At 47.9% G+C, this 26,684-nt stretch overlaps 2 protein-coding genes across 5 annotated transcripts in view; both read left to right on the top strand.

Annotated features, from left to right (window-relative positions):
- Positions 1–10,056, top strand: part of LOC148057712 (KAT8 regulatory NSL complex subunit 1-like) — a 39,431-nt gene extending 29,375 nt beyond the window's left edge. The window contains exons 8-11 of the mRNA XM_087752518.1: positions 232–314; positions 2,156–2,555; positions 3,106–4,499; positions 5,307–10,056. The gene's annotated coding sequence lies outside the window, so the exon portion shown is untranslated. The remainder of the gene's footprint in view (positions 1–231; positions 315–2,155; positions 2,556–3,105; positions 4,500–5,306) is intronic.
- Positions 10,057–10,704: 648 nt separating this feature from the next.
- SMARCC1 (SWI/SNF related BAF chromatin remodeling complex subunit C1) overlaps positions 10,705–26,684 on the top strand; it is a 93,116-nt gene continuing 77,136 nt past the window's right edge. For 2 of the 4 annotated variants that reach the window (XR_015698934.1, XM_087732808.1), the window contains exons 1-3: positions 10,705–10,987; positions 18,745–18,864; positions 25,277–25,362. Coding sequence is in view for 3 of the 4 variants with exons in the window: in XM_087732808.1 (XP_087588934.1) it covers positions 10,721–10,987; positions 18,745–18,864; positions 25,277–25,362 (473 nt within the window). In the remaining variant the exon portion in view is untranslated. Of the gene's footprint in view, positions 10,988–11,236; positions 11,778–18,744; positions 18,865–25,276; positions 25,363–26,684 lie in introns of those variants that run through there. The other 2 variants (XM_087732799.1, XM_087732821.1) reach the window with 2 other exon arrangements.

Genomic DNA, 26,684 nt, shown 5'->3' with positions numbered 1-26,684 from the left:
TTTGGGAATGCCCACCAAAAGTAACGTTTTCGGGCTAGCCCCTTCGGTGCTGCAGAGCACCGACACGTCACTTGAGGCTTCTGGTTTACGCCTGCTCTCTAATACCGATGTTTGTTCCGCCCCGTGTTCCCCAGGGCAGGCTTGGTGAAATTACGGGGGCAGCAACGTCGCCGACCCATCCTGAGCCAGCCTGACTTTGCCTTGGTTTTTCTCTTCACGTTTTATTAACAGGTTCGTTGTTTGAAGGGAGAAGGCAGCCTGAAGGAACATCCCCTCCTTCCAGGCAAAGCCCCTTCACCGGCAGCTCGGCAACGGTGAGTTGAGACAAAAGCTGTGGCCAATGAATCCGCAAAGGAGTAGCCTTGGAGAGGAGCTGGGGGGTACCTCTCTTACCCAGCGTCGTTGGGGCTGCAGACTGCTGGGAATTCGGATGGGTCTGGGTTGTTACTGCTGATGGACTGCTGGGAAACGCAGTTCGGATGTTGGTGTTAAACAGTAACGCTACTCCTTCCCTCTTCCTCGGGCAGTGCTGGGCTGGCCAGGTGCCTGCTGCGCTGCTTCCCCAGCCAGGCTGGGGGGCTTCAAATTTCGTACTGACGCTACCACCGATTCCTTTTTTTTTTTTTTAAGCAAATAGTTATATACAGGTAATGTTACAGTTTTATTTGGCTACAAATTAACAGTAGAGATTTAATTGCTATTGACTCCCCCCTGTGAAGCAGGAATATCAGCAAAGAGATGATCTTCAACGTTTGCTTGTTTTTCTAGAAGTAGGGGAGGATTAAAAAATACATCCCGCAACACCCGCTCCTGTAGGAAGGCATTGAGTACCTCCTGGCTCTCCAGGTATGCTGAGCAAAGGAGACCTTGAAGGACAGGGGCTCAGACTGGCTATCCTTGCCACTGTTCCCTTCCCTGCGTTGCGTGTTAGGTCTCACTGACAGAAATTCCCCAGAGCTGAGGCTCTCGAGTAGCTTTTTCTAGGTTTGACTGTTCTGGGCTTCAGGTCCATCTCATGGAGATCGACACAGTTCTTGTGGGTCTTCACCAGACTAAACGATTCTGACCCTTGTAGAAGGGGGCAGCGAGCTCCTCCGGAGCCTGCAGTCCCTGTTACACCCGTTTCACTTGCATCAGCTACTCCTTTCCTGGTTTCATGGCTCCCATGTTGTTTGTGCTTCCTTTGCAAGTGCTCTTCTCCCTCTCTGCACAGAAGATTTAACAGCCCAACTCTGAGTTGGCTGCTTCTTTCGTAAGCTCTTCTTCCAGGTACAGTCTCTGCTTCCTAATCTGATTTTTTAAGGATGCTTCCGAGTAGTCCTATGCCTATTAAGGCTTTTAAATAATATTACATCAGCAATAAACCATGGCTAACCTTGTGGCCACAGAGAACTTCAATTTGTGGTTGGCCCCTCTACCTAGGAACAAAAGGATGTTTGTTTGAGAAAGGAACACGAGAACTGTAGCATCTTGGGGACTTTTTGGCTTACAAGTAAAGGGGACGTTTCCATTCTGGATTGCCGGTCTAAGCCCCAGCTCTGCAGGGAGCCACAGTATACGGACCTCTATAAACCAACCAAAATGCGTCTCAAAACTATTTAGGGGTCTCTTCATCCTGCTGTTCCTAGGACGTTGCTCCAGAGCCTCACTCCTCCATTTGGAAATACTCGGACTTCCAGCCCAAGTGCTGTGACGTTCCCGTTTGTTCTCTCAACAGCACTATCCTCCGCCCTGAGGCTGTGTTCTTCCCTGGGTTTGCTTGTTTTACTTTTTCCTTTTCAGCCCTTATTTTGTAAGGCAAAACAAGTGCAGCTCCTTTAGTCTCCTGAAATGACAGGTTTTTACTTCTTGAGTCATCATAATAGCCTTTTCCTTTGCCTGTTTAAATTATTTTTTTTTTTCTGACACGGGTGACCTAAATATATACAGAGTTAAGTGAAAGGTAGGTAAGTATTATCCTGCTCCATATAGGAGTAAACCGGACCACAGAGGCTGTACGACGTGACCAAAATATCACTCAATGCCGGTGACAGGGGAAAGAACCCACTGCATTTACTGTTACGGAGAAGCTGCATGCCACGGTGTATTCCAACATGCTTTTGTGCCAATGCTAACTTGCTGTGTGGGGTTTTCTCCTCATTCTGTGTTCCAGCAGCCCTCAAAAAGAAGAAAAGTGGAATGTTGCTACGACATTGCGATCCCCGTGTCAATGGCGGCTGCCACTCGAGTGGAGCAGCCTCAGGACAAAGAGATCGTAGTACCAAGGTATCCACAGAGCAGGCCGGAGGGATCCTCTCTCCTGTGGGCGGCGGGAGGAAACGCCTTTAGTTGGGCAGAATGACCGCTGCTCCTCTTGATGAAATGACAGAAGGAAATGATTCCTAATGGATTAAAAAAAGTATTTCGTGAAAAGACAGTCATTAGTATTGTTTGGATTTAAATGTTAGTACCAAACATGTTTTTCCTTGAAGTGACCTCTAGCTTGTGTTGCCCCTTGCAGCTGGAGGATAGTAGAGCTCGAGGAACTGCAGCCTTTCAGTCAAGCGGACTCCGAGGTAAGAAAACAGTTTTGTCAGTTTGTCTCAAGCGTCTGCAGCCATTCTGAGCACGTGCAAACGGCGCGTCAGTAGCTCCAGAGTCAGTCTTTACCACTTATTAAATTCTGCCAGCCCAGTAAGCAGAGTCGCTGTGTGAAATGCTGTTCAGTTCTGCTGCTTGCAGTTGCGTCTGAAGCCAGTGACCGGCCAGCAGAGACGAGGCTTGCGGTGGTACATCAGCTGTCAGGAAAGTCAGCTGTGGGTCACCGCCGCTAGCTGCAGGCAGAACAAACCCTTTCATTGTGCGGGATTTAATGCCCCGGTAGCTGTTTATGTGGTGCATACAACAGCCGGCATCTGTCTCTCGACAATTCAGGCTGGCGAACAAGTTCCCAATTCAGTACGTAGTGAAAAGCATGAAAATGAGGTAGTGATACGAAGTGTGTGTGCTGGTTCCCAGACCGTTTGACTGGGTTAGATATGGCTTCCCTGGATTTCTAGAACAGCAGGCTTGGCCCGCAGGCAAGATTTCATGCTCTACGTGTTCAGACAAAACTTCTCTTCCCAGTTGGAGGATACTTCTGATGAGATGTACTCGAGTCGTCGCTCCAGATACGGAGATCTTGAATGAGCCCGCTGGGATTCCTGGGCAGTGGCTACTTCCCATAAGCGAGGAAGCAGGTACTGGTCTTGCTGGCAGACACAGAAGAAGGTGGCTTTGCTTGTTCTTTGTTTTAAATTGTACAGAGATCTGGATTCAGGAAGTTCCTTTTAAATGAAGAAATCCTTTTGTGCCTGTCACTGCTCATATAATATAAGTCTATTGCATAACAGAAGGAAAACATTGATTAAAATAGGGCCTAATCAGCAGAACAGTAACACAGCACGTCACAGTCCTGTTAAAAACTAGCCTCGTACTCAGCTCAGGCTCTTGTCTTGAGAGCTTTGTGTTAACTGCAGTGCTTCACGCTTCTTCCAAGCGGTTTTCCTCTGGCTTACTTAATAAATTTGACAGAACTTTCTGTTACAGAGACTATTCTTTGTCCAGGCAACAGGTAAAAAAGGTAAGGAGATGCAGCAAATGAATTGAAAACAATCTGTTCCGCATCCAGAAGTACAGACGTTCTGTTTGCACGGCTAGAAGTTGAATCCTCCGCCTTTCCGTCAGCAGGGCAGCAGTAGGCCTATTTCTGCTTTCATTATATTTTGAGAGTTTCCTATTGTTGAGATCCCTGTCTCTGTCAGAGCTGAAATCATCCGATGTTTTCACAAGTGGTTGAGCAGCGGAGTGGGGAGAGGGACGGACAGGTCCTATCGTTAGTCAGCCATGGGGCTGGAAAAAGGCCAAAATAGCGTAGTCATGGCGGGGGAGAATGTTGGGGTGCCTCCAGGTAGCGTCAGCTGCAGCAGGTTGGTCTCTAGTAGTTGGTGTGGTTTTCTGTTGTGCCTTACTTCTTTTCGCAAGGCTTTACTCTCTCTTAATGCTGAGTTGTTCTCTTCATGCGCAGGACGAGTGAACTGGACAGCGATTGCCCAAGAAGCCATGAGATGCTCTTTGAAGAGATGATAGGAGAGAAAGGACTAATTAGTGAAAGCACTAATCGGGCAATATAATCTCATCTCATTGTATAGAGGGGATAAAGCTTACGTTTTCCACTGTACAGTGATCTTATTTTTATTGGGGTTTCTTGCTATACGTAACTGACTGTGTCCCACATACTACTTTGCTTTAGGTCCTCCAGCAAAGCCGGGGCCCGGTGGGCTGGGCAGCCTCAGCCAGCGTCTCCAGTTACGGGATTTAATTGCCTTAATGACCTGGACGGGCCCCCTGCTACTGGCTTGCATGGCCCTGGGGCTTGCAACGGTTCGCCGCCCCTCTCTGTCCACAGGAGGACCAGAACGGTGCTGTCTTGCAGTGAAGATGCCGGATCTTCACTGGAAATGCTCGATGATGCAATACGGGTGAGGTTACGCTGTAACGAATGTTGGCTGGCTTCAGCTTGCCTGTTCTTTTCTAAAGCAATTTTACTGGTATATAAAGTGCATTTTCCGAAAGCTGCATGAGCTTTGCACTGCTCAAAAGATAGCTCAGCTTGTGTGTCCGCTGAGACTGGGGCTGGCTAAAGGATTCAGAGTGGGATAAATTATTCTTCTTTATGTCATCGTTTAAATAATTCCAAACCATTATTGACCCAGAGTTTGAGATTACTCCTGGTGGGCGGGACTGAGTCACCTACAGGACAGTGAATAGTTTCAGGCAGTTGCAGACATCACGGGATCCTTTCTGGCAGAAGGAGTTAAACTTTGTTAAGGATTAAACTCTGAAACTACCAGCGGAACTGAACTTCCCCTCGTCCTTAGGGATGGTCTCACCGAGTCTTAGAAGCCCAGTCTTGCACTTCATACCGGCTCTGTCCTTGGTTTGGGCTCAAGCGCACAACGTTTGCTCTGGAAGCCTTTTCAGAGAAAGAGACCATGAAAAACAAGGCGTGGCAGCGGCGATGGCGAGGCAGGAGTCTTGATACCAGCGGAAAGCTGACCTGGTGCTCCTGGCAACGCTGTGAATAGCGCGCGGCGTTCATTGCTCTTAAAGCTTGGCTTTGCTTGGGCACCCTGGCAAACTTAGAGCTAGCTTCCCAAATGGAATCTGCTGGTCTTTCAGCAGATTGGCGTGGGCAGGGAGGAGATGGTATCGCAGAGTTCTTTGAGTACTTGATTCCGGGTTTTTAATTTCGGCAACTTCTCCCTTCTCTCCCTTTCGCTCCGCAGAACGTACAGCCTTGGGAGCCTCGCATGTTTCTGCTTTCCGATTCTGCATGCCAAGGTCTTCTCCAGCGCTCAGGCGAAGGTGGCTGTGACCAGGCTGACTTTCAGCCCTGGCTCTCTGGCAATATGCAGGGCATCAGGCCTTCCTCTTTCGGCACAGTCATCCCCGCCTTCACGGGGATGCGATTTTAGGATAGGCACCTGCGAACAGATGGCAATAAAAGCGTAGAGGAGTTCACGGTCCAGCGCTGCAACCCAGGAAAGCTTGTCAACAATGATAAACCCGACCTGTGGTGTGTATGAAGCGCTAGCTACGCGTGCTGCGGTGTCAAAAGGCAGTGGGGCACAAGCAGTGCGTGGCACTGCTGTGTGTCAGACCTCGTGGCAGCAGCAGCAGAGGAGATTTGCAGACGAGGAGGGGTTCAGGCGCCTGACGGAGCTACGGCGCCGGACCTCCAAGGGTCAGCGCTTTTCAAACAGACCAGTTTCTGGTCAGCTCTGAAAAACAAGGCTGAACTGCCTTGTCATGGGGAGGTGGGGTGCTGCTACAGGCAGAAGAAAGGAGATTTGAGTAAAATTAATTCCAACATAGAAAGAAAACAGCATTGTTCAGTCTCGATCTTTACAAAAGTGCCTACCAGGTGGCCACCAGGTCCTTCGTGGCCAGAAGCGGGCTTCAGGGTGGTGCTTGCTCGCTCGCTCCCAGATCAATTTCCAAATGCCACAGAGGTCTGAGGAAGTCTTGTTGTGAATTTGGTATGAACCAAAGAGCTGGCGAGGAAGAGGGAAGGAGGAAGCTGCGTGGTATGTACTCTGAAATGCGGCTTTGAAAAATTACCGCCCAAGTGCATGAAAATCAGGCTCCCCTGGCCCTGCATAATTGAAGTTTTGTCTCGGCTTCCTTCACAGAAGCTGCAGCTCTGTTTCATAACACACACGTGCCTTGCAATAGCCTTGCTGTAACCAAATTGATAGAGTTCTCTGACTTTTTGTTTCTTTTCTGAATTGCCTTCTCTCCTCGGAGTGAAGACGTTGCCTCGGGGATTTTAACAACAAGCCACGCAGCTGAGAAAACTGTGCGTTCTGTAAGAGGGACCTCCGGCTGCCGGCTGGCTCAAGGTGAGCAGGGCAGGGAATGAGCTTCAAACCTGCTCAATCTGGTAAATGTCCCACCAGAAAGTATCGAAACTAACACTGCTGCAAAGAACTGAACCCGTATTAAGGTGACCAGGACCAGTGCGTTCCAGCTAGACTAAAACGTCTTGCTTGAATGCTTACCTTGAGCAAAGGATGGTTTTGTTGTGGGGTTTTTTCACATTCCAGAGCGAAATAAAGTTCCTATTACCGGTTCATTATAGGATATACTCGCTTTGCTGCCTTTCAAAATGGTCTCTGAAGTTTAGATTTCTGGCTGTTTTGGTTGTTTTTATCATTCTCCCTATCTCTGGAAGTGTCCTTTCTTGCAAGTATTTATTCCTGGGGTGGAGTGTTCAGGGGCAGGGGGAACGCTTGCAGCCTGTCGTAAGGCCAGGGATGTTTTTATATGGAGATTGTGATTTTGATGAAGAGCTTTTTGTCTCTATAGTTGATAACGTTTGAAGTGGCAGTAAAATGCCCAAGTGTTGCCTAGTTAACGTTCCGTAAAGTAAACCGCTGTAGTGGTGCTCGGTCGTGCTGCCTGCAGCCTGCAAACCCGTAACCGCAGCCTGGCAGCTGGAAGTAACTGATGTAGCTTGTGCCAAAACCGGGTACCGGTGGAGTGAAGTTATGGAGAGTTCAAAAAGCCAATGGGAAGCTGCAGAGTGAAGTGGAGCACTGCCACACCTGGGTGCAGGTTTCTGTTACCGGTTGTGTGGACCAAGGGCTTTGCTGCTGCTTCAGGTTGGTTTGAAAAGTATGAAGAAAATGGGAGAAGCCCCCAGCTTCATCACTCTTACTTTTCTGGAGTTGAATATAGGAGCAAATCATGGAAATGTACTCAATTTTCTTTACTAAAATTTGTTGTATTTTGTAATTACATACAGATTTTTTTGCCTTTGAATTTTTGTATTTTGAATGGTTGGATTTACAAATAAAACATTAGTAGAGACTCGGTCAAAGCGAAATGTTTTTAAAAGAGGAAATTTGGGGAGAATTGCTTCATAATGAGTCATTACATTGGACTAGATGTGATTATGAGAAGATGAAACTTCTGAATGTACCCAGCAGGGAAGACTTGGTGCAGATTTGCTCATTATGTTTTATACCACTTGATTTTTGAAGCCATAATGAGCCCTGCCCCAGTCTGTATAATCTCTGTGCCCTGTACCTCTTCTCCTCCTCGGCTGCCATCTGCATCCTGCAGCATTGCAGCTCACAAATCATCTGCTTGTGTTCTAGGCTCTCCCTTTGCCTCCCCTCACGCTCAGCTGCGTCCTAAACCAGGCTTATCGCATCCTTGGCAGCCGTCAGCTAGCCTCGAAGCGCGATGGTCTTCCTCTCTCTTTGTGCGGCCAAATGTTCCGCCGCTCCTGGCATTAACGGCGCTCCTGGAGGGCCCCGGTGTCTGGCTGGGATGGATGCGCTCCTGGAGCACAAACCGCTTGTCCAGGGAATCGGCATTTGTGTTGTGTGTCACGCCTGACTGAAGGGGGCCAGCAGGTCCAAAACTCGCAAGGTGTGGGAACACATGGGGTACGACTAAGTCTTGTTTCTTTAGGAAACCGGGCTAAAGCCAGATCTTCCTCCCTCTGAGAGTGCCAAATCATCTAAATCGGAGGCGCAAGTCTCAAAAGACACCTCAGGTTAGGGTAAGGGGGCTCTCCATTGGGGAAGAAAGGGCAGATGACGTGAGGTGTCTAGGTGCAGGGCCAGAGCAGCGCTCCCTGCGTCCTTGAAATCGCACGGCTCTTACGTGGCAGATCAACGGTCTCTCAGTTCCCACCAGCCGAAATTTTTGATTTCGTATTTTTTCCCTTTCCATCCAGATGGATCAGAGTCCATTCCACCCCAGAGTTAGCCCTAGCAGCAGAAAGCTGTGGTTACACGGGAGACAGACCAAGATCATCATCTCTGCCGTAACCGAAACACAAACGCTTTCCTTAGTCTCCAGAGCCGTGACAATCGGCATCTGCGCTCATTTTGTTGTCTTCCGGGAGCTTTTACACAGCATCGGCGCGTGTAGCGTTGGCTGAGGTACGGCCTCCTCCTTCATTCCCCTCCTGCTCCTGCCTGCCTCCTCTCTTCAATTCCTCCTCCTCTCCCTTCTTTTTACGCTTCCTCAGCGGGATTCCGGGATGCGAGGGGCACGGCTGCCACTGTGACTTCAGGAATTTCTGCTCCTGTGCTGCAACCCAGACACCTGGAGCTGCATGCACACGCGTTCCTGCCGGCTGTGTTATGAACCTGTCCCACAGCAAGCTGTAGTTCGAGGGGCTCGGACTGACAGATTTCCCCAGAACCCAGCTAAAGGATTGCTCCCAATGCTGATATTTTCACTGTTGTTTTGGATAAATACGCGATCAAGAGACAGTTGGAAGAGCTGCCCTTTCTGGCTGAGGTGCGATAGGGGATTACAGCTGAGCCTCCTGTACGCTTAGCACTCTCCGCCTTCTTTTCATGAGACATCTTGTCCTTTTCAGTACTTATCGTTGTGTAGTGATGTCTTTCTTCAGACCTTGAAAGCTGAGGCTCCATTTCCCTGTCTTCCACCTTTTTTTTCCCCAAAACATTACTCATTAGGTGCCACGCCTCCTCTTCTGCGTAAAGCTTTAGTGACTGTAGGAACGATGCATGGATGCAGCCGAGGATGGTTTCCCTGGCACCGATACTGGCGCTCCACCGCATCCTGTGGCGTCCGATGAGAGAACAAACAGCCTGGGCTGGTGTCTGCAGCCTGCGAGGTGTTCGCTCACTTCATTTCCACTTAGGAATGCGAGGGTTGTCTGTCCGATAGCAAGGGGTCAGCTGTCTTCAGAAATACAGAAGGGAAAAAAAGCGTGGTCACACATCCTTGCAGCCGTACCGGGGGATGAGCTGTCCTTCCATCCTGCATGAAGGTCTGATGCTTCACTGCCTGCTGTCTCTACTGTGCCGCTTTCCACAGCAGGAAAAAACAGCTAGTTCCTATGTAAGAGGAAATCTGTTGACAAAAAGGTGCTATCACAAATTCAGCCTGTCGCCACCTCATGCAAGCAGAGTGCCAGGATTCATTGGACAGAAAAAATTGGTTTTCCACCCTACGTGTCCAGCTCCCCTCCATCGGCGTAGCGTGTGGCTGATTAAAAAGGAGTTACGGGTCAGAGCAGATCTGCAGCCTGCACAGCCCAGAGCTGCCAGGAGGAACCTGCCTACCTCGGCCCGGTCCTGCGCGAGGGCAGCGGAGGCCGAACCGTGGAGCAGCGCGACAAGAGCCGCACGAGCACGAGAGGACACGTTTAAACAAAGTTAAAGAAACACCCGAACTCATCAACACACCGCCCGTGCAGCAGAGGGGTTTGAAAAGTCACCGCGAGGCAGGCTGGCCGTGGAGGGACGGGGCCGCTGTGACGGCCGGGGGGCGAGAGCTCCAGGACGCCCGAGCATCCTGCCTCAGCCGGTGGCAAGGGCACCGATGGCGTTTTTGGGGGGCCGGAGCACCCCGGGAGCCCGTCTCAGCTGGTATCAAGGCACTCATGGTGTTTTTCGGGACCAGAGCACCCCGCCAGCCCTTCCCAGCCGGTATCACGGGCACTGATGGTGGTTTTTTGGGGCCAAAGCACACCAGGAGCTCACCTCAGGCATTATCAGGGGCACTGACGGTGTATTTGGGCCCGGAGCACACCGGGAGCCCTCCCCAGCCGGTACCGAGGGCACTGACGGTGTATTTGGGGTCCGGAGCACCCCAGGAGCTCTCCCCAGCTGGTACCGAGGGCACCGACAGCATTTTTTGGGGCCCGGAGCACGCCGGGAGCCCTTCCCAGCCGGTACCGAGGGCACTGACGGTGTATTTGGGCCCGGAGCACGCCGGGAGCCCTCCCCAGCCGGTACCGAGGGCACCGATGGTGGTTTTGGGGTCCGGAGCACCCCAGGAGCTCTCCCCATCCCGGTTCCCCGGCGGCAGCGCCTGAGGCGACCCCGCGCTGAGGGGCCGGCGCGAGGCGCGGGGAGGGGGGCGGGGCCAGCTGCGGGCCGCCTCGGCGCACGCGCGGGGTGGGTGGGTGGGGGGAACAGGGCCGCTCGCGCATGCGCCAAGATGGCGGCGGCGGCGCGTGGGGGAGGGGCGGCGGGGCGCGGGCGCTGAGGGCGGCGGCGCGCGAAACCGGTGCCGCCGCGGGGGAGGGGCCGCACCGGGGGTGGGGTAGGCGGGGCGCACCGGGCCGCGGCGCGGCGGCGGCGGGGTCGGCGGAGCGGGTGTTACCGAGCATGCCCGAAGGGGCGGGGCGTCCGTCGCTCGACGCATGCGCGGCGTGAGGCGGGTGGGAGGCGCAGGGCCGCGGTGGCGGCGCTCGGCGAGGTTAACAATGGCAGCGGCGGTAACGGCGGGCGGGGGAACGGGAACCGGCGGCGCGGCGGCTACCGTGGCGGTGAGCGGAGGTCCCGCTTTGGCGGCTTTATCGGTGGCGCGACGGAAAGACGGCGGCCCGACGGGGAAGTTCTGGGAGAGCCCGGAGACCGTCTCGCAGCTCGACTCGGTCCGCGTCTGGTTGGGGAAGCACTACAAGAAGGTGAGGCGGGATGGGGGGGGGGGGGGGGGTGTGGAAAGCGGCGGGAACGGCGGTTGAACGGTCCCTCACGGTTCCTTCCGTTCCCCGGGGGCGAGGCCTGAGACCGCCGCCGGCCTTTGTGGGCCGAGGCCTCGCCCGGCTCCGCGTCGCACCCGGCTCCCCCCCGGCCGCTCCGCGGCCGGGGGGGAGCCGGGTGCGGCGCGGAGCCTCCTCGGTGTGGGGCTCCCCAGGGCCTCGCTCCCTCAGAGCCGCCCCGCGTCCATGTTTACACCGCAAACCGTGAGTCTTCGTGTGCGGGCAAGTCCCGGCTCAGCCTGCCAGGGTTTTAATACGGGGTTCAGTTAAACCGCGCCCCTGGAGTCTCTGTGTTTAAAAAAAAAAAAAAAAAAAAAAAAATCGGGCTGTTGACGACCGCGAATTCAGCGTGTGGTAAAAGCTCTGGGCGTGTGGTTTGTGCTGGGGGCAAGTTTGTTTTTTGGCGGTGTCATCGCTCGCCATGCGCTGCCCTTGTAGTCCTGTTCCTCTTTCCTATAGTTTGCTGGTTTCTCTGTTTCTTTCCGAGTGTTTTTTTCTGTACGATGAGTCTATAACTTTCTTTCAATTTTTTCCTTGAAAAATTACCTGAGGTGAGCTTTCCAGAAGACAAATATATCTGCCTAGGCAGCTTTATAGTAATCCTAGGACGAGCATTAGCTGGGGCCGAGCGATATCAAGGGGAGACGCTGGACAACCTCAAGACACCTTAATCTCTATATTTCCCTGAGATTTGCAGTCGTCCCTCCGTTCCTCGGTAGGTCCGGCGTCAGTGACCCACGGACACGTTTGCCCGTTGCTGCGCGGGCGCCGGCGATGGGGTTATTTGCGTGGCGGTGCTGCGAAAGGGGCGTCTGAACTCAGCTGGGTTAAAAACCAGAGGGCGTTCAGAGGTGTGTTGTGCCGGTCTTTCCGCATAGCTCGTTCCAGCGCAGCTGCGTGCCGTCGAATCGGCGTGGCGGGGGGGAGGCGGTAGTTTGAGCGAGCAGTTTAAGCTATTTATGTCGATAAGGAAATTGTAACATAAAAGTATATCTTTAGCTTTTCTTTGTTTTGATCGCGCTCCTCTGCTGTTTGTAGACTTCTGGGGAGGAGCGTTCTTTCATGGCATTTTCATAACCGAATACCCACAGGAATGCAAAAAAACTTTTGAAATAACTTTGAAGTGGCACCTGCCATTTTGCAGAAGAGCAAGTCACCTTATTAAAAGCATTAACGGTTATTGTCCCTTGCTGTTGTGAATCAAAACTACCTAGAGAAGCTGCTTCTCACCTTACGGGCCTGGCAGGGCCTCTTATCTGTAGTTCAGTAACGGGAGCTTTTGTTTTGTATGCCAGAGAAAAACTCCTTTATTATAATTGCTTTACACGGTATTACTGGTTATAAAGATTAGGTGGTTATATTTATTTCTTAAACTCTGGAAGGTAATTAGAATGGGGCTAAGAGGAAATCTTTACTGGGCAAGTGAATTTCAAAATACTGCTGTGTAAAATCCCTTAAAAAAATGGAAAATTATTTTTGTTTTGGGAAACAAGGAAACTGATGCTACTGGCGTTTCAGGATGTAGCCTTAATACTCTAAATGGAAGCGTTAATTCCTTTTTGATGTGCAGTAAATGGACTCTAGTTCATCTGCCGTCTGTTTTCATTTTGCTGTAGGTGCATGACTTCTTTCAGGAAAGTACATGGTGATCGTAGCTGACTTTTGTCCATTTTATGCTCTTAGAAATGGAGGCACGTACATCTCGGCAGTGGTGAAGCCGTCAGCTCTCGTAGGTGTTGTGTCCCGCTCTGGGAGCTCCGGGGATGCTGGGGACCAGTCGGAGAGAATCCTGAGAGCAGCAGGAGAGTTGGAGAGTTGCAATTGCAAATCTTCTCCTCCTTGTCTCTGGATTAGAGAGATACCTGAGAGTTCTTTGTGTCTTTAGAGCGTAACTAAAAAAGTCAGATGTTTTAATAGTAGTATGGAGGACTTGCACTGGATGTTGGAAAACTCTCCTTAATGGGGAGGAGTGGGCTCCCTCGGCAGCGCGGTCGATCTCTGTCAGAGATCTTATGATGATAACAAGGTCTTGAGCAGCCATGTGGGTTTTGTAACCCCGCGTTGCTGTGCAAGGATGTACTGTTTTCCTGACGCAAACCTTCCGGGCCCGTTTCTTCTTGGCTAAAGTGCTGGTGGTGAGGAAGGCCCTTCCCTGGCCGTGCAGAAAGACTGTGTGCGTGGGAGCTTGTGCTGGGCAGGGAAGGCTCGGGAGGGTGAGTAAAGGATGCCTCTAAAGATGGAAGGAACATGGGGGAGCTGTTAGTGACAACAAACATAATAACAGAAAACAAAACTGTTTATTCCAAACTTCCTCCCGCTTTGTTTTTGCGTGCATGTGTGATGTATGGAAGTCATCTTGCGCTGTTTCTCTGCGTGGAGAGTTGCAGGAGGACTTCTCCCCAGGCCTCGGACCGCAGTACGGAGGTTTGAACCTTTCTTCCTTGTGAGCTGGAAATGGGTTCCTGCTGGGGTTTTCAAGGCCTGGGGGGTCTGACAGGCTTCATAGCATTTGGGTAGACTGACTCTGGTGACATCGAGGTGGCCACTGTAAGCAGAAATTTATAGTCCAAAAGTAAACTGGGCAATTCACTTTTTATTCTATTAATGCCCAGTGATCTCTAATATTATGCGTTATTTAGGTAGTTCCTTTGACGTTAAGCAACAAATTGCTCGTATTAAAATGGCTTGTCATAAAGCAGAGTTATTTCTTGTATTTAAAATATCTTCCTAAGATAGTTCGGGGTTTGTTGTTTTTTTTTTTTTTTTTGCATATGTATTCTGAAGGATGCAGAAGCTAACCTTGGCCTTACAGCTGTGCTCCCTAAGGACTGTTCCCAGCGTGTCCAGTTCAAGGTATTGGTCTTTAGGAGCTTGAGCTCCTCGGTGGCTCTGCGAGCTGTGCCCTGCCCCTCTGCGACAGAAAGTTGGAAAACTGATTTTTTGGGCGGACGGGGAGGAGCGTGTTTTGTTTCGGTTTTTAAAGAACAAGTGGCGTGGTGCCTTAAAGGGTGAGTTAGAGGAGAAGACGGCATGGGCTGTCCGTAGAGACACTAAACCGTGCAGAGCATGTGGAGGTATCGTCGCTTGGAATTCTGGGTGGTTTGTTGAGTATCTGGAACCCGCTTGCGCTAGTATCGAGTGTAGAATAATAAGTTTTCTTTCCGCATTCATAGAGGGCGGTGCTGTTGTGAGGCGTCGGACCGATGCCGGCGGAGCACGGCTGTTGTACCGCAGGACGGTAAGGATGGGCGGCAGCGTGGCATCCCTGTGTGCCTTTCTATTAATAAGCCCCAGCCCGCCAGCGAGGAGGGACGAGCCGCTTCTTGGCAGCTGTTGTGAAATGGCAGTTGTTACGGCCGAAGATGTCTGTTTGGAGACCACCTGCTTCTTCACCGCCAGCCGAGAGCTGAATTCAGAGGATTTGTAGTTATCTTTCGGCCGGCTCTGACTTCTGTCGGCGCTAACCTTATCAAGGATCTCTTCAGTGACTAACTTTGATTTAATCTGAGGGAGGATTTTCTCTGTGTTTGCAGCTCTTTTGTGTTCTCGCCTTTAAAAAAGGAACAAGGGTTGTAACCTAAATCAAAGTATTTTAGTGTTGGTTTCCCTTTCCCTGTTATTTAGCGATCTGGGCTGAAATGTTCTTTGTTTTGGGGGACGGAAAGGATTTTGTGCATCAGGGCTCCAGCGCAGAGCCGTAATGTGGTTATTTGAGGTCAGTAACCACATCAAAACGGGGTTTACGAATCTGTCCCTTCGGTCTGTGACAAAGGCTTTCCAGTGCAGCTGCAATGGCAAATTTTGCTGGTGAAGGGAAGTGATTTTTCTCTGCTAGCGGTTACTCTCTTATTCTTGAATTATTTGAGTTACATGGAAAGACTTCTGAGCACACATGTTTTTTGCTTAAGGATATGTGGGTGGTTTTGTATTTCTAATTGACGTGGAAATGTTAGAACAATCTTTGCTGTGTCAATGGGGCTTTGGTATTTCAGCACTGGAACAAAATCCTCTTATGTCAAAGCTGAGTGTCTGGGAACAGGGCATCACTTCTGTCTTCTGGAATTCGCTGTTTAAAAACCTTTATTTGCTGCAGAATCATTTTCTGCTTCTGTCTGCTGTGGAGACTAGCGGAAAACTTGCAGATACCTTGTGACTTCGGTCCTCTCTGGTCCCCTCGAACCCCCTGCCTATCGGTCAGGAAATCGCCTTACTGATTTTGCTGCTTTGAAGGTCCATTTGTATTGCTGGTTCGTGTGCGTAAGTGATTGAGAGGGGTCTTTTGTGTTGCCTTTTGAAGGGTTTGTTTTTTTTTTTTCTCCCGTTATTGTTTAGGGGGAACCTCAGGCAAAGTCATGAGTTTCCTGTAAAAAAATGTGCAAAATAGTGGCAGTGCAAAATAGAATCAGGGCTTCCTAATGTTATCTACCTTTCTGATAGCTTCCAGCTGCCAGTGCCTCCTGCAAGAGGTAAAAATGGGATCTGCAAGTGAAGGCATAAGTGCCTGAAAAATTTCACGTCTAAGAATACACTTTCCCTGGCGTATTCTCATGTAAATGTTTTGGGGGTTTGTTTGTTTGTTTGTTTTGTTTTTTTCTGAAGGAAAACACTGGGAAAAAATGCCAGTAAGTCAATACCAGAATGTCACCTCTTCTGGATTCAGTTTTTTGACTGAGATTGCAGTGCTGGGGGCTCCAGGTCATCGTGTATTTACAGCAGTCAGTCTTGTCTGGGTGACTCCTTTACGAGTGACAAAGAAACCCGACTAGAAAACCCTAAACTTTTATGATTTCCTTATTGATTTTCATTTTCTGTTTTTGTTGGCTTGTTCGTGTGAAGGGTAAGTTCCTTCTCTGGTTATCTTTTTCATGAATTATCTTCCCGTGGTTTATTGGATCCTCAAACTGGAAGTTGGGAGAACCTTAGCTAGAGGGTTATGTTGAAGGCAGTTTTGTTCTCGGCGCCCTAAAGAAGCGGTGAGTTCAAGTAGACTGTATGGGTTGCGAGGTGGATTAGTGACATTCCAAGTTTTTGGATTGGTGATTGGTTTTTTTTTGTTTTGTTTTAGGTGATGGCCACAAATACAGAATTGCTTTACGCTTCTATTTCATCAATACTTTCTGCCTTGTTGCATTTTATGCATTTTTGGTGCTTTATTAATTTAAAATACTGTGTTAAACTGGGTGCAAAAAGCTTTAAGACTTTTAACCTGTATTACAAAAGCAAATGTAGCAGTACAGTTTTTTCCCCATTAAATGACTTACAACGGTTACGAGGGTTTTTCTCTACTCAATGTTGCCAGCATGGTGAAGGCCGCGTAGCTTCAGGGAAGATAAGCAAAAGCTACTTTTGCATTTTTTCATCTTCCTGGAGTATGCCTCCCATACAAAACTAAAGGTGTACTACTGCAACGTACTCTGTTTTACTGGGAGAAACATTATATCTGTTATATCTGAGAAAGTGCTGCAGCTGGGTGGGTCGAGTCTTAAATAGCTGGGCTTAAGCTGGAACCAGCGGCTTTGCTTTTTGAACATATTTAACGTGTACGGCATGGGAATGTGTTCAAGACCAAAGCTGTCTTGGTAACAAAAGTAGGATTATTTAATATGAAGTCTGGCACTTGATCTGCTCTGCTTTTGTTTTCACATTCGTGCAAATCCTAAATCTGTAGTTTAGCGGATACCTGTTTTGCCTGCACCTTTTAATTTGCGTTTGTTTGATTGCATTACAATTGGCATAGCCGAACTAAATGCTCAGGGGTTTTATTCCGGCTTTCAAAAGGTGGTGGTGCAAAGGTTGAACATGCAAAATGGTAGGAGCTTTAGGGCTATTAGCTGTGATATGCTACATCTGTGTGCACCCTGGGTGTGACAGTCACCCATTTTTAAACTGTACGAAAAATAATACTTGTATGTAAATGTAATATAGAAATATATTTATAAATATAAATCTTTTATTAACAGATATAAAAATACGCAGCACTGTTATGCATTTTGGTACTCATCCTTCTTGCTTTAGTCAACCCTTTGAACGCTGATAAAAAGGGGTCTGGCAAATTCAGCAAGAGGGGGTTAAGTATTATTCTCTGCCTCCCTGCTGGAGAATTTTGCCACTCGTAACAAAGGCAGGAGAACGGCGCGCTTCCCGCTGCGCTGCAGCACCTGGTAAGCTAATGCCGAGGCTGCGATGGGTTTTTCAGTGAAGATGCTGGATTAACTGGGGCATCCGAGTGAGCCACGTGCTCCATTTTGCCATCCTGTCTAGGATCAGTAATTCCAACAAAAGATTGCTTAAACGGCTCTGAATTCAGCTGCAGCACACAGAGCTTCTAGGCCAAAAATTATAAAGAAAACAGTTGCTAGCTGAGAGGAGCGTGAAGGTCTGGAGGTTTTAAAAAGCCTAAGAGCAAAAGTCTTTATCTTCAGTTGGATTCTAACAGCAATAAAGGCTTACTGTTATTGCTGCTTCATATCTCTGTGGTAGCTGATGTGAATTGATAGGAGTTATTAATTGGAGAAAATCATAACGATTGCCTGCCTTTCGTGAGGGAAGGGAAGAGGGCTAAGAAAAAAGCAGCTTTGGAAATTTAGCCTTCTGTTCTTTATAGGCTCATATTTCTAGATTAGGTTTTATACACAGGGCAGGACACCTGGGGACTCTTACAGGTATTTGTGTCCTTTGAGTTGCTAAGATGTAATTTCTCAGGTATGTCTACCTGCCTCTTAGCAAGTGCTGAAGGAACTTGCATCTCGAGGTAGTCAGATACTGTAAAATTCTCATGGAAAAGTCACTGTCTTTGTGGTGTCTTTTGCTATGTAGATGGTGCTTTGGAAAGCTTGGTTAGATTTGACTGCTATTTAACACCACTGCTTTAAACTTTTGAGGGTTCTGGCTCTCAAAAAAATTTTTAAGGGGCTTTAGAAGAATCTGATTTGAGGGAAGAGCAAAGGCCTTGTGGTTCATCATGTTACGCAAGTAAATGACTCTAGGGTAGCTAATATTACTCCATATTCTACGTGAACAAGTAATGTTTGTTTTACTCTTAGAAGTCTCCTGGCGTAGTGAGGAGATTACATCCAGTAAGTGAATATTGTAATATTAGGAGTAATGAAAACTCTGCAGCCATGGGACTTTTTTTTATTTTCCATGCTGTGATTTCCCCTTTTACAGGTATGCATTTTATTAGAAGTATAACCTTGGGAAATGCTTAGATTGTCGCAAAGCGTTGCAAACGTAGTTGTCCGGATCAGTTTTTCTGTTTGTACGTGACGTGCTCTGTAGTACCAAATGGATGCTCTTAGGATTACTGTGTAGTGGTTGATTACAGAAGGAGCTTGTAAAGTTGCTGCAGAAAGCTTTGTGTATGTGTGGGCCAGAATTAGTCTGTTCCTTTATTAGGAACTACAAATCAGATTGAAGTAGTTAATCTCTATCTGTAAAACACCGGTGGCCGTGATGAACTGATGATGATGCACAGATTTGTGCTATATTTTAAGAGTAAAGCTTGAAAAATGCTTGTGCTTGGTACTCCTCCTGTGCATGCACCCCTCCTCCCCAGCCACCCAGTGATCCTTAAATCTTCAGCTGTGCTCTACAACTGATAAAGCGGTCTGGGGAATTAGTAAACCAGTCTTCATGTTTTATTATCCTCTATCCCAAGTAAGCGTGTGTTTTTTGTCTTTCAGTACGTTCAGGCAGATGCCCCTACCAATAAAACACTGGCTGGGCTGGTGGTGCAGCTGCTGCAATTCCAGGAAGATGCCTTTGGAAAACATGTCACCAATCCTGCCTTCACAAAGCTTCCTGTGAGTATTGGGGTTAACCCACTGCTATTACAACAGCCTGTTTTGTTCTTCATTCGGTATCTGTGCGGCTGGCCTGCTTCCAGGTGATTGGGAGATCTGTGCTGAGTCTGAAGCTTTTGCTGATGCATCCTCTGGAAGGGGTGAAAGAGCACACGCCTTCTTAAAAGCAGATTTTCAATGTAATAAATCTCATTTTCTAGACATTTGGAAGTAATTTCCTGAATGCTGTGGAAAGGTTTTAATTTCTAGTAAAATTCTATGTAAACTTGTAAATTTTAAGTCAAATCTGTTTGGACTGATGTATCCTAAGCTGACTGAATAACGTGCACTTTCCAAAGCAAACAAGTTTCCATTGGTAATTTCTGTTGATTAAACTTCAAACTTGTAATGCTCTCAATGCTGAAAAATGGCTTTACCATGTTCTTTAGTGGCATGTAGTTACCTAATTAGTCTGGGATAGTTTTACAGTCACTCAGAATCATAGAATTGTTAAGGCTGGAAAAGACCCCTGAGATCGAGTCCAACCGTTAACCCAACTGCCAGGTCCACCTCTAAACCATGTCCCCAAGCACCACATCCACATGTTTTTTGAACACTTCCAGGGACTGTGATTGCTCCACTTCCCTGGGCAGCCTGGGCCAGGGCCTGACCACTCTCTGTGAAGAAATTGTTCCTAATATCCCACCTAACCCTGCCCTGGCGCAGCTTGAGGCCGTTCCCTCTCGTCCCATCGCTTGTTCCTGGGGAGAAGAGACCGACCCCCCCCGGCTCCAGCCTCCTTTCAGGCAGTTGCAGAGAGCGATGAGGGCTCCCCTCAGCCTCCTCTTCTCCAGGCTGAGCCCCCAGCTGCTCCCCCAGCCGCTCCTCCCCAGCCTTGGGCTCCAGCCCCTGCCCCAGCCTCGCTGCCCTGCTCTGGCCACGCTCCAGCCCCTCCATGGCCTTCTTGGGGTGAGGGGCCCAGCGCCGAGCACAGGATTCGAGGGGCGGCCTCCCCAGTGCCCAGCACAGGGGACGATCCCTGCCCTGCTCCTGCTGGCCACACTGTTCCTGACACAAGCCAGGCTGCTATTGGTCGTCTTGGCCACCTGGGCACCCTGCAGGCTCGTGTTCAGCGGCTGTCGACCAGCAGCCCCAGGCCCTTTCCCGCCGGGCAGCTCCCAGCCGCTCCTCCCCACGCCTGCAGCGGTGCCTGGGGTTGCTGTGCCCCCAGTGCAGGACCCGGGCCTGAGCCTTGCTGACCCTCACCCCGTGGCCTGGGCCCATGGCTCCAGCCTGGCCAGGGCCCTCTGCAGAGCCTCCCTGCCCTCCGGCAGATCGACGCTCCCACCCAGCTTGGTGTCACCTGCAAACTGACTGAGGGTGCCCTCGATCCCCTCCTCCAGATCATCAATAAATATTGAACAGAACCAGCCCCAATGCTGAGCCCTGGGGACACCACTGGTGACCAGATATATTGGTATCAGAAACAATATCAATGTTTTAAGGGTTGCTTATTTAAAGTTCAAACTTGGCACATTTTTAGCAGTGGTATCTTGGTGATTGCGTTCAGAGGTCAGCCCCGTTGTGCTTGGAACCCCACCTACCACCAGAATAATCTTGTCCCAGTGGGCGTGAAGTCTAAACAACCGATAGAGGGAAGAGGGATGTGGCAAATGGTAAGGACAAAGTAATAAGTGGATTTCAGTTGTGAAGGGCAAGGACTGCAGCATGGTATCCAGCACCCAGCTGGCTGATTTAGGGTAGGTTTCGTGGGCCAAGACAACTGTTGTAAATGTGTACGTAAGCTTTGTGGACATCAGCAGGAAGGCCTTTGCTTATCTTTGCACAGAATGCTTACCGGGAACCTCAGGTCATGCAATCTGGGGTTCTGTTTAGGTACACGTACTAAGTTGGAAGTATTTATAACGGATTACAATATCATAAACTGAAGTTGTTCTGAAAACTATTGAAAGTACTCCTATCTTCTTTGGTCCACCACTTTACAGAATACTATCTTTTATTATTTTATGGTGATTTTTTTTCCCCAGACAGTTTGCTTATGTAAGTTCTTTTGTGAAGAGTATGAATTCATGCATGTTTTCTCGAGAAGAGGGGTTTTCAAACTTACTCATTGGGTGAATCTCTTGGTGCTCAGGAATGCACACAGACGCGCCACAAGATGCCATTAAGATGTAGCTCGCCATTCTCATACCTCGGTGGCAACGGAAAGCTTTAGGGACAGAGGTGAACGTTGCGGTGCTTTATTTTGATATGGCAGTGTAGACCATAAAACTGTACCCATATTCAACAAGTTGATAAACCATTTGAGTGCTCTCAAGTCTTAAATCAATTTGTCTTATCTTAAAAATGGGTAATAAAGATTTCAGTGGCGTTGTAAATATGTTTTTCCTGTGTTTAACTACTCTTGCTGTTTCGAAGGTCTAATCTGATCAAATTTGCTCAGCTTAAGCTTACAGCAGCTGGATCTCTCTGTTCTCCGTTACTTCTGACAGAAGACAGCTCATCAGTACATCTTCCTTTATATTGTTTTTATGAGAAAATGCAATATGTATTCTTAAGACGAGGTTAGCTGTCGCTTTTTTAGACATGTAGTTTAAGACACTGGTTCAGGCTGCAGAGGAGGCTTTGTTGTTCGACCACAGCACTTTGAAGACGTGCAGAATGCTCTGGTTCTACCGGGCTGTGTCTGACTTGGGAAGAGAGGTGGGGTGAAGGGATGCCTTCAGTGACATCGCTCACCTCCAAAAATCTATTGAAAAGCTATTGCAGACTTCCACTGAAAAGAAAGTGAATGAAGGTCAAAGAGGTTAAAAGTTTGTAGCTACCGTAGTGACTGTTCAGTATTGCCATGTTCCTGGCAAGGGAGGATCTGAAGTTGAAGAGGAGGAGGTCATGGTTGTGTGAAAGAAACAACCCCCAAGCCATCAAAGCTTTGAGTGCTGTGTACCTGCAGGAGACTGCAGAAGCCCTCAGTTTGTGACTACTGCTCACAACTACCATCGCTGAAGGCTGCTGTTAAGTCCGTTCCTTGCGTGGTGCTGCTCCCCGTTAGCACACGCTGCAACGTTTCCCTTACCAGCGCCGCTTATTGGAGATGAAGTGTTGGTCTTGAGAACTGCAGTTGTTGCAAACCCCAGGGAGGAGGCTCAGCAGGAGCGCTTGCTGATGAGAACGTGTCAAACCAAGGTTGTCCTTCAGCTCGTGTTAGAGCCTTTGTATTTATTTTCCAAGTAGTAGCCGCTGTACCTCACACCCGTTCTCCGAAGCGTCTGCTCTCCAAAGCTGCAGCAGTCGGTGGCAAAGGGAAGCTGGTCTCTTCCATCGGTGTTTGAGGTGAACCTCTCTGACCTGGGCTGCATCTAAATCACTGCAGACCGCATCCGTTGAAATAAAGGTCAAACGTTTTCCTTAGTGCTTTGAGTGGATGAAATAGACCTTGCCTTTGAGAGAGGGTTGTTAATTCCGTGTTTCAGCTCCTGTTCTTGGCCAGGGTGCCGTACGGTACAGGGTCTGTGAACAGATCTAGAGTAAATGAAGGACTGCTACAGCTTGACTTCTGCGCACATCTTCTGATTATTGCTTTTAAATGCGTGTTGTCCAACCTTACTGATGCTCAAAAAAGAAAATGCTGATTAATTTGCTTAGACAGTTTCATGGATTTGAAATAAAGGCTATATTAAGATACTAATTCTTAAGACGGCATATTGTAAGGCCAGTTGATCTTAATTGCCTTGTTATGATGGATTTTGTTGGGTAAAAATGTTGAAGGGAATCTGGTTTATTGACAGCTGCATCCCTTCTGGGGAACAGGTTTTGTCCAATTGTTAAGAGCAATTTCCTTGTAGGCTAGTAGCCACGACCACAGTTTAATAAGAGGGTCTTGCTAGAGTCTGCTGACACTTTAAAAAAGTGACTTATGTCTAAGAAAGAGATCTGTATACTGTTTTTCATGGTTAAGTGTTGGCTGAACTTTCTGTTTGTGGTAGTAAAATCCTAACTTGCCAGAGTCACTGCGATTGCTCGTGCTGCCGAGGGCTCCCGGGTCGCCGAGCCCTGGGCCAGGCTGCGGGGCTGCCTTCGAATTGCCCCGGTAATGCAGGAAGGTCTGGCCTTGCCGTTGAAAGGTTTAACGTGGGCTGTGGACGGGCAGCTTGGTGGAGGCGAAGCTGTAGCAGCAGCCCCTGGACTTGAAGTAGGGGACGCTGGGGACACCCGTGCGATCAATGGTTTCTCAAAACGCAGGTGAGGCGGGCTTTGCTGCGGTGACTTCGTTCCGTTGTGTGATGTGTGGCGTGTCAGCAAAAGGGAGAGGTCGATTCTGGATGACCACACGTGCGTAGGACAGCTGAAGATCAGTAACAGCAACTTGCATACTAGCGCTGCAGAAATACTCTTTACAACGGCTCTTCTGGCTTCATGTTGAGATTTATTTTTTTAGAGCCACTAGCATTTGCACGCGCGTTTGTAAACCAACGCGTGTATTCTCGGAGCCAAGTCTTACGGCAATAAAATCATTCAGCATGTTAAAACATTTTGTTTTCGTTCAAGCTTCTGATCAGAGACTGCTCCATCCACAGAGGACTTTAGTTTGCTAAGAATAGTGCTGAAACGCATGCAGCTCGTAAAGGGGCGAGTACCCGTACGGCAGCTCTGAGCTCCCTTGATCGCTTTCTGTGCGCAGTAGGGCTCTAAACAGATGGTAGAGCAGGAGCTGTTCTGTTCTTGTTGAATGCTTATGAAGGATCTTTTTTATGTTGTTCTTGGACACTGGTGTATTTGATATCTCGCAGAACTGCTTTGCTTTCCATTAGCAGCTTTAGAGCCAAGGAAGGCAATGTTTCATTTAGGTCCCGTGCTACCATTTTAGTTGCCTGGCTGCAGAATGAATTTTAAATGCTTGTCAGTAATAAGACCGTCTGTAATTTGGTGTTCATTCTGTGTTAGCAAATACTCCTGAGGTGTAATATAATGGTCTTTAAAGAAAACGACCTTTTCTGATCTAAAAAGTAAGCTAGAAGCTAGATCAGAAACGTTTCTAATGTAGAAAAATGACTAGGAAGGCTGCTGTGGCTGTGCGGCGTCTCCAGCCTTGTGCCTCTTCTAGTTCCAGCAGGAGGCAGCTTGCGGAAAGCTGCTGGTAACTGAAGTCCAGCCATTAAACAGCTCCCCAAATCCTGTTTTGTGCATTGTAGAAGCTTTTTAATTTTACCGAGAAACACAAAATAGACCAATCTTGGTCTATATGTTTTGCACACGTATGGAAAGATAGGTTTCATTTCCTGCTCCAGGAAGTAGTTGGGCATCTTACGCTGAACGGAGCGGCATCCGAAGGGGTTGGCTCCGGAGTGCCCCTCGCACGGCCGCCGTGCTGCCTCGTTTGTCGCTTCGGTGTATCGTTAGAACACCTTCCTCTAAATATATATATTTTTATATGTATAATATATATATAAAGAGAGACCATCAGATCCGCTGTGCCTCAGTACTCTGCGAATCCTGCTTAAGGTAGATTCTAGCGTTGCGTTTGTCTAGTCCTGGCTTTACCTGAGCTCTCCGGTTGTCTTCCATGTCTCAGATGACTTTGACAGTAGCTTACTTTTTCCGAGCACATACAAACATCCTGACCAGAGGCATTAGTAAAAGAGCAAAGATAATTCCAAACTAAAATTTGTCAGAAAAATATCCCTTTCTGTGTAGGAAACGGTCCTGCTTCTTTAGTAACCTTTTGGAGAACGGGCTTGGTGGGGCTCAGAACTTTTCGGTTTCCTCGTGCTGCTGTTTGAATTTCAGGTCTTGAATTTGGAGTGCCTGTTTACAGCTATGTGACTCAGCTGCACTCTGCTAAAGTTGATATTGAAGAAACGAGTTGGATGTAGTATTTTTGGGCAGATCTGCACAGTGACCTTTTCAGATCTTGACAAACAACTTGTGGTGGTGGAGAAGGGATGTGAACGGAGAGCTTTAGGAGCCATCGTGAATATGGAGCCTGAGTTTTAGATGTTCATTTCTGATGATTTGTTATAGTCTACTTGATACAGATGAAGAGCTTCTTAACTGACATCTAAGATTTTAGGTTTAATTTACTGTGAAATGGATGTTCAAAGAGCAGTTTGCATTTCTGTTTTCAGCTATGCAAGGAATTTTTTGCAAGCTACTCGCATAAGGGCGGGCTCAGAGCTTTCAGATACATCGGGTTCTGCCTGCAAATGTAAAGAATTCTACTTAAATTGAACGCACTTAATCTTCTCCGAAGGTTCTTAAAGGAGAATGTAAAACTCCAAAAGTGATTCATCTGAAATAAACAATGCATTTGATAAGTTAGATGTCTAAAAGTCAGCTAACAAGTATGGATTAATTTAAAATAATTACATAAAAGTCAATGTCACTGTGTTTTCCCTTTTCTTTCTGGTTCTAGGCAAAGTGCTTCATGGATTTCAAAGCTGGAGGTACATTATGTCACATTCTTGGTGCTGCTTACAAATATAAGAATGAACAGGGCTGGTAAGTTTTTATTTTTGGTTTATACACCTTTTGCATGAAATTAAGCACATGAAATGCCTATGCAAACTACTTAAAGTTTAATACTTTCTGGAGAATTCGGTAGGCAAGGGAGTTGGAGATGGGAAGAGGAAATTTTTTTCCCGTTTTGCTGACGGTAGCTGTTTTAAGACACCTCCCCACACTTCCAAATTTAAAGATAAGTTGCCCAAGTTTAAGGTCTTGAGCCTGTAGGTTGGGAGTTAATTACAAGCTTGAGGCTTTTTTTTTGCCATTTATTTGCCGTATGATTGAGCAAATTAACCAGTATCTTAGAATTGCTGTTTCCCATCTATAAGATGAAAATCTTTGTTACTGCATGGCCGGGTTTAGTGTAGTGTCGTGTAGGGTTTAGCTATAACTGGGAAAACACGAAGCATTGCATAGATACTAATAAATGCTAAGTTTTCCGTTGCTTTTCCCCCCCATAAATGGGGAGTGTCAGTAGTTAGAAATACTGCTCACATAGCTATCGACACTAGTATTAAACTTGTTCACCTGGCATCCCAATAGTGGTGTGGCCTCTGGGTTTTTCTAAGTTATCATCCTCTTTCCAAGACAGCAGTAGCATGAATTAGCTATATTTGAGAACATTGGAAAAAATCTGAGGATGAAAAGTCGATAGATAAAAGTAAGCAGAGATTGTTCTTGTACATGAATTTAAGTAGTTTCTGATCTGATGTTGTGCAGACCTGTAACAGCATTACTGGAACTGACTGTGTGTGTTGCCCATAAGAGCAAATTAAAAGGCAAAAATAAAGTTGTCGTTTGGGTGTGGTTTGTTATTTTTAGGAGTAGTTTATACTCATATCAGCTAAATGGGTGCCTGGAGTGGATATATCCGAAAGCTGGTACGAGTAAACTGCTGTCAGGTTTTTTTCCTACTCCAACGTTGCCAACACCCCGGGCGTGATCCGTGTTCGTGGTGTTGTGTGTGGCGTGCCTTTCAGGGGTGTCTTGCTACCTCTTTGCCTTAAGATGAAGGAGTTAAATGGCTCCTACTTCATGAATATTTAAACATTCCAATTTTTTCCAAACAAATTTGGTTTTAAGTCTTTGAAATTTGTCAGCAAAACTCAGATACGTGGTTGCCTCCTCTCTTCTCACTCTCTTGCCGATTCCTCAAAACTAGTGTGGGTAGTGTCTTGTGTTTGTGCATGTGGGATGTAGAGGGAAGTAATACTTGAATTTAACTCTGAGGATCAGACTTAGAGCTTGGAATGTATCCTTCACTGACTCAACCAAATAATATGTGGTGTTTTGCCTGAAATACGATTTTTTTTTTT

The sequence above is a fragment of the Nipponia nippon genome, unplaced genomic scaffold, assembly GCF_047370975.1.
Source record: "Nipponia nippon isolate SJK-2023a ecotype South Korea unplaced genomic scaffold, ASM4737097v1 scaffold_1, whole genome shotgun sequence".
NCBI lineage: Eukaryota > Metazoa > Chordata > Aves > Pelecaniformes > Threskiornithidae > Nipponia > Nipponia nippon.
Note: the sequence above shows the minus strand (reverse complement) of the source record. Positions and strands in the feature narration are given on the sequence as shown.